General features: G+C 35.9%; 1 protein-coding gene across 1 annotated transcript in view; it reads right to left on the bottom strand.

Moving 5' to 3' along the window:
• LOC107717640 (MAM domain-containing glycosylphosphatidylinositol anchor protein 2-like) overlaps window positions 1-6171 on the bottom strand; it is a 165270-nt gene that overhangs the window by 36964 nt on the left and 122135 nt on the right. The window contains exon 7 of the mRNA XM_016524452.1: window positions 506-684. Within this exon, the coding sequence (XP_016379938.1) occupies window positions 506-684 (179 nt within the window). The remainder of the gene's footprint in view (window positions 1-505; window positions 685-6171) is intronic.

Here is a 6171-nt window from a genome sequence, read left to right as displayed (position 1 = left end):
CATAGCAACACCCTAGCAACCACCCAGAACACCCTAGCAACAACCCAGAATCCAGCCAGAACACCCTAAAATCTGCATAGCAACACCCTAGCAACCACCCAGAACACTCAAGCAAGTGTTTGTCTATCTGCAATCTGTCTGATAGACTACATGACCTTAAAATCTTCAAACTTTAAGCTTTTAAAACTACTTCTACTATCTTCTGCTCAGGCTTTCTCAAGTTTTTTTTATCTAGTCTGGTCTATTATAATCTGATCTTTTCATTAAGGTCCATCAAGTTTAGAATGAAAAGAGAAAATGATCCAGTGAAATGAAACACCTAATTCACTGGATTCTATAAAACAGGCACTGAAACATGATTATTAAATACATAAAACATTTAATTGAATATATTGATTCTGATTCTGTTACTGTGACGTGAGACTTGAGTCAAAGCCTCCTCTCATATGTGCAGCATGTTTGGATCTGCAAAGTAAATGAATGCAGTTTGCAGCTCTTCACTCACAGCGAGAACAAACGCAGATCCATTACACCTGCAGAGAGCGGCGCCGCTCCCTTTGGGAGGAACCGGGCCAGATCTGAGGCGGATCTGAGCCGGATCAGCACTCTCTCTGGACTGTGACTCTGGCAGCTGGAGCTCTGAGCAGATGGCAGAAATGGCAGAGCACTGAGGGAGAGATGATGCTGAACGATTGGCACATGAGAGACACTTCATGATGATCATCTACACTAAACTACAGAGCCAAACTCAGCAGAGAAAGACTCTAGCAGCGTCGGGTCTGAGGGACAAACGCCAGTCGACCCACTGCCCCTCAAATGGTTGTGATCCGTCCAGCTCACACATGGATATCAGGCATCAGTCCTGAGCATAGCAACACCCTAGTGACAGCATAGCAACCGCCCTGAACACTCTAGCAACCTGGTTCAAAAGATCAACCAGTTACTAGTTTGTTGGGTTTCTGCTAAAAAGTTGCTAGGGTGTTCTGGGAACAACAACACCCTAGCAACTGCATAGCAACCAAGAACACACTAGCAACCACCCAGAACATCTTAGCAACCTAGCTGAAAAGATCAAACAGTTGCTAGTTGGTTGCAGTTGCTAGGGCATTATGGGTAGTTGGCAGCATGTTGCTATGCAGTTGATAGTGTGTTCTGGGCATAGCAACACACTAGCAACTGCATAGCAACCACTCACAACAACCTATGCCGTTTCTTTGGTTTTCTAGGTGGTGGCTAGACTGTTGCTATGCAGTTGTTATGCCCAGAACATCCTAGCAACCACACATAACACCCTAGAAACCACCACGTACACACTAGCAACCACCCAGAACACTCTAGCAAACTGGTTGAAAAGATTAAACAGTTTACCAGTTGGAAGCAGTTTCTAGGGGACGGCAACAACTGCATAGCAACCAAGTACACCCTAGTGGCATAGCAACTGCATAGCAACACCCTATTGGCTGCATAGCAACTCTCTAGCCACCCAAAAAAAAACATAAAACTGCATAGCATCCACTCACAATGCCCTAGCAACCACCCAGAACACCCTGAAAAGATCAGCCAGTTTGCTAGTTGGTTGGAGTAGTTAGGGAGCTGTGGGTTGATGCTAGGGTGTTGCTATGCAGTTGTTAGGGTTTTCTGGGCATAGCAACTGCATAGCAACACTCGAGCCGCCACCTAGAAAACCCAAGAATCCACATAGCAACCACTCATAGGACCCTAACAACCACCAAATACACCCTAGAAACCACATAGAACACCCTAGAACCACATAGCAACCACCAAGTACACTCTAGTGACCACCTAACAACCCCCCAGAACACCCTAGCAACCTGGCTGAAAAGATCAACTAGTTGATAGTTGTTGTTGTTAGGGGATTGCAGGTTGTTGCTAGGTTGTTCTGGGCATAGCAACTGCATAGCAACACCCTAGTGGCAGCATAGCAACTCTCTAGCCACCTAAAAACAACATGAAACTGCATAGCATCCACTCACAAAGTTCTAGCCACCACCCAGAACACCCTAACAACCTGGGTAAAAAGATCAACCAGTTGTTAGTTGGTTCCATGTTGTTGTTATGCAGTTGCTAGGGTGTTCTGGGCATAGCAACACCTTAGCAACTGCATAGCAACACTCTAGCCACCACCTAGAACACCCAAGAAACTGTATAGCAACCACTCACAATGCCTTAGCAACCATCCAGAATGACAATCCTGTCATCATTCACTCACTCAGTCAGATGAACCGAATTAATGTTTTTTTTTGCGGAACGTTCTACACTGATGTGGTGAGATTTCAGTGTTATGACAGAGAAGAGTGAATAACATTTAAAAGTCACAGAGGTTTGAAAAGACATATGGGCGAGTAAATGATGACAGAAACAATCCCTTTAAGAAGAGCAATTCATCTATCAGCTGATCCTCAGTATCTGCTGGGATCAGGAACGTGTTTCCACATGGACTCATGGATAATACTGAAAACACCACTCGGTCGTGTAGTTAAGCGTTAATCTCTTCAGTCTCGTTCGACCAATTATTTTGCCATTTATGAAGGGAACACCATCTGGAAGACGTGATTTACTCAAAAACCAGTACAAACAAGAAACACAACACTCACAAACACAAGAACACACACAACAAGAGGAAACTAGATGCTATTTTAAAAACTAACTATCTATCTATCTATCTATCTATCTATCTGCAATGTCCTAGCAACAACATTAGTAATGATCTTGCAACCACCCAGAACACCCTAGCAACCATTCAGAACAGAATCCCCAAGCAACTGCATAGCAACACCCTAGCAACCACCTGGGTGTTTTAGCTGGTTTCTAGGATGTTGCTATGCAGTTTCTAGGGGTTTCAGGTTCGTTGCTAGGATGTTGCTATGCAGTTGCTAGGGTGTTTTATCTATCTACCTATCTATCTGCAATGTAGCAACGACACTAGTAAGTAGTAACACCCTAGCAGCCATTCAGAATAGCCTAGCAACTACCCAGAGTACCCTAGCAACTGCATAGTTGCAAACACCTGGGTGTTCTGGTTGGTTGCTAGGGTGGTCTAGTCATAGTAACTGCATAGCAACACCCTAGCAACTGCAAAGCAATATTCTAGCTGCTACTTAGAAAACCCAAGAAACTGCATTGAAACTACTCACAACACCCAAAAACCACATAGCAAACACAAAGAACACCCTAGCAACCACCCAGAACATCATAGCAACACCCTAGTAATGAACCAGCATCCCTAGAAACTGCATAGCAACACTCTAGCAATGTCCCAGTATTCCCTCGCAACTGCATTGCAGTTCTGGGTGGTTGCTCTCCAGTTGTTAGGATTTAATTAGGAACAATTGCATTTAACTACATTTTTTACTAAAATAATTGATAAATAATTTTAATTCACTCTTTTTAATGTACATTTTCAATTAATTCGTTTTTTCACTAAATTAAAATCATTTTAAATTAATTAATTGCAATTTATTACATTATTTGTTTTATTAAATTATTACTTATTTTTTCAAAATGATTGATTTATTATTATTTATTTTATGAAATTGTGTTAAATTAAATTTTTAGTATCCATAATTCAATCAAAAATGCAAATTAACAGTTTATTACAACTGAGTCATAATAAATGACAACTAAGAATAAATAAATAAATAAAATTAAATAAAAAAATCTAACTAAAAATTATTAAATAGTGCTTCATCTCATTTGATTATTTTCTCTTTTTATTTGGATCCTGATGGACTCAAATTGAAACATCAGATGAATCAAATTCAAATCAAAGACTCAAAACAAGCACTCAATCGGAAACAACCAATAGTAAAGTAAAGTAAAGTAAAGTAAATAAATAAAATAAAAAAATAAAAATAAAAATAAAATTAATTAAAATAAAATACCTAAAACATGCAGATATGCATACAATGAGAATCCACTGGAAATAGTACACTATATAGGGTGTCCTCAGTTTACTATTGCCAACAGACTATGATGAAGACATGACTAAAAATGCAAAATAAAATAAGATCTAAATGCATGCACAGTTGCACAATATGCAGCTCCACACACATGCATGGAGAAAGCCTGTAAATAACATTTTTAATTTCAAACGGCTGAAATTAATTTCTGCGTATCAGTAAAGAGCCGAATAAAGGCCGGTTAAAGCGGCACTGGAGGACAGATGAGCACAGAGCTCTTAATCTGAGAGGTCGAGCTGATCCTCCTCCAGATTCACTCCATCGAGAAGAAACGGCAGATTTTAATGAGGCTAAGCGAAACACATCTGAGATCATCTGAAACACACACACAAAAGCAAACAACTAAACAAAACCTAGGAGACGAAGAACAGAAAGAGAGAGAGCTGCAGAAGTGAGTCAGACGATGACAAATGCACATGTGGGAGTTTTCCGTCTGGATGTAATGAAATAGTTGGTATTTGCTTCCTGAAAAAACAACATACAGTACAAGGACAAGGCTTTTACAGAAATGCTGCCGGCCGTATGAAGGGTTTGGCTGCATTAGAGCCATATGCTGTGGCTAATAACGGTCCGGCGTGTTCCTTCTCTTACTAAATTGAAGCAAACGCGGTTCAATCTGACAGAGACTCAAATCTTTCTGGAAAATGCAGTCCTATAATGGAGCAACTTTTAACATCAGCGCTGATGTCTCTCCAAACACACAAACAGTCGGAGCGTTTTCAGAGCAGTAGACGGACAGAGAAACTGTGTTTGTTGATGACATATGAATGCATTTCAGCAGAAACATCGACAGCAGCTTTCCAGAGACTGAAAAAACTGATGTTATTAGATGTTATTAGACGTAACCAGATGTTATTCAGAACGAAAAACAGAATCAAAAGAAGGACAAATCATTTGAGTAATTCTGCTGTGCCCACCACTTAATGGACCTTTGTAATAATCTTCTCCTGATCCATATTACATGTGTATTTTGTGTGCAAAAAAAGGGATAATTTATTTATTTATAGTTAGCTTTTTTTAACAGAAATAAAGGTGAAAGAAATATTTAATTAAAATTTTTTTAGATAATTTGACTTTTTGATAATTGACAAAGATGAAATAAAATATAAATAGTAGATAAAAAATGTAAACTTAAAAAAACTTTAGTTTTAAACTTTTAAAAATTTGTAAACTTTTTGAACATATTTGTAAACTTAAAAAAAAAATCTTTTTAGAATCAGGATCAGAATCTGATTATGATTCTAAAAATAATTTAAAGCTATTTAGAAATATTAGTGTTTTTTAAAGAAAACTATTATTTAAAATAATAAAAATGAATAAAAATGACAAAAAAAACTAAACTAAAACTAAATTTAAAATGAAAACTGAAAAAATAAAAATGCAAGATAATTCAAAATATAAACAAATACTATAACACAAAATAAAATAAAACAAAAAGATTTAATATTTAATACATTTATTATTTAATACTTTTTTCAACGAGTCAGCCTGCTTGAACAAATGTTATCAGGACATATAGGTTCAAAGAACAAATAATGTTTTTCTTTACTAAAAATAAACTAAAGCTATTTAGAAATATAAAAAAGGGGGAAAAATTATATAAATAAATAAATATCAATAAAATAAGCACACACAACTAAATTACTTGAAAATTACTTAAAATAACAAAAAAGAAAACAGAAACATAAAAATGAAAGATAATTCAAATATTAATAATATTATTATATAATGCTATATTTTTCAAAGAATAAAACATCAAACCATATGTTTATAGGATATGATGTTGTTCTTCACTAAAAATAAATTAAAGCTATTTAGAAAACAACAACAAACTAATAAAAATGACAAACACATATATCAAAATAACCAAAACTAAAAATTAAATTGAAATCTGAAAATATAGCAATGCAAGCTAATTCAAAATATAAATAAATACTATAATACTAAATAAAAAAGTAAAATGAAAACTGAAAATATATAAATGCAAGATAATTCAAAATACGAATACTATAATACGAAATAAAATAAAATTATAAAATAAAAGAAATGAATTAATTCAAACTGTTCTTAAAAACCACACTCTTTTGAAAAAGACATTAAATTCAAATTCAAATGAAAATTAAAAATATTAAAAAGCAAGCTAATTAAAAATATTACTAAATATTATAATACCAAATAAAACAAACAAACA

Source organism: Sinocyclocheilus rhinocerous, unplaced genomic scaffold (genome assembly GCF_001515625.1).
Source record: "Sinocyclocheilus rhinocerous isolate Xijiao unplaced genomic scaffold, SAMN03320098_v1.1 scaffold1174, whole genome shotgun sequence".
NCBI classification, from domain to species: Eukaryota; Metazoa; Chordata; class Actinopteri; order Cypriniformes; family Cyprinidae; genus Sinocyclocheilus; species Sinocyclocheilus rhinocerous.
This window is presented reverse-complemented; position numbering and strand designations above follow the sequence as displayed.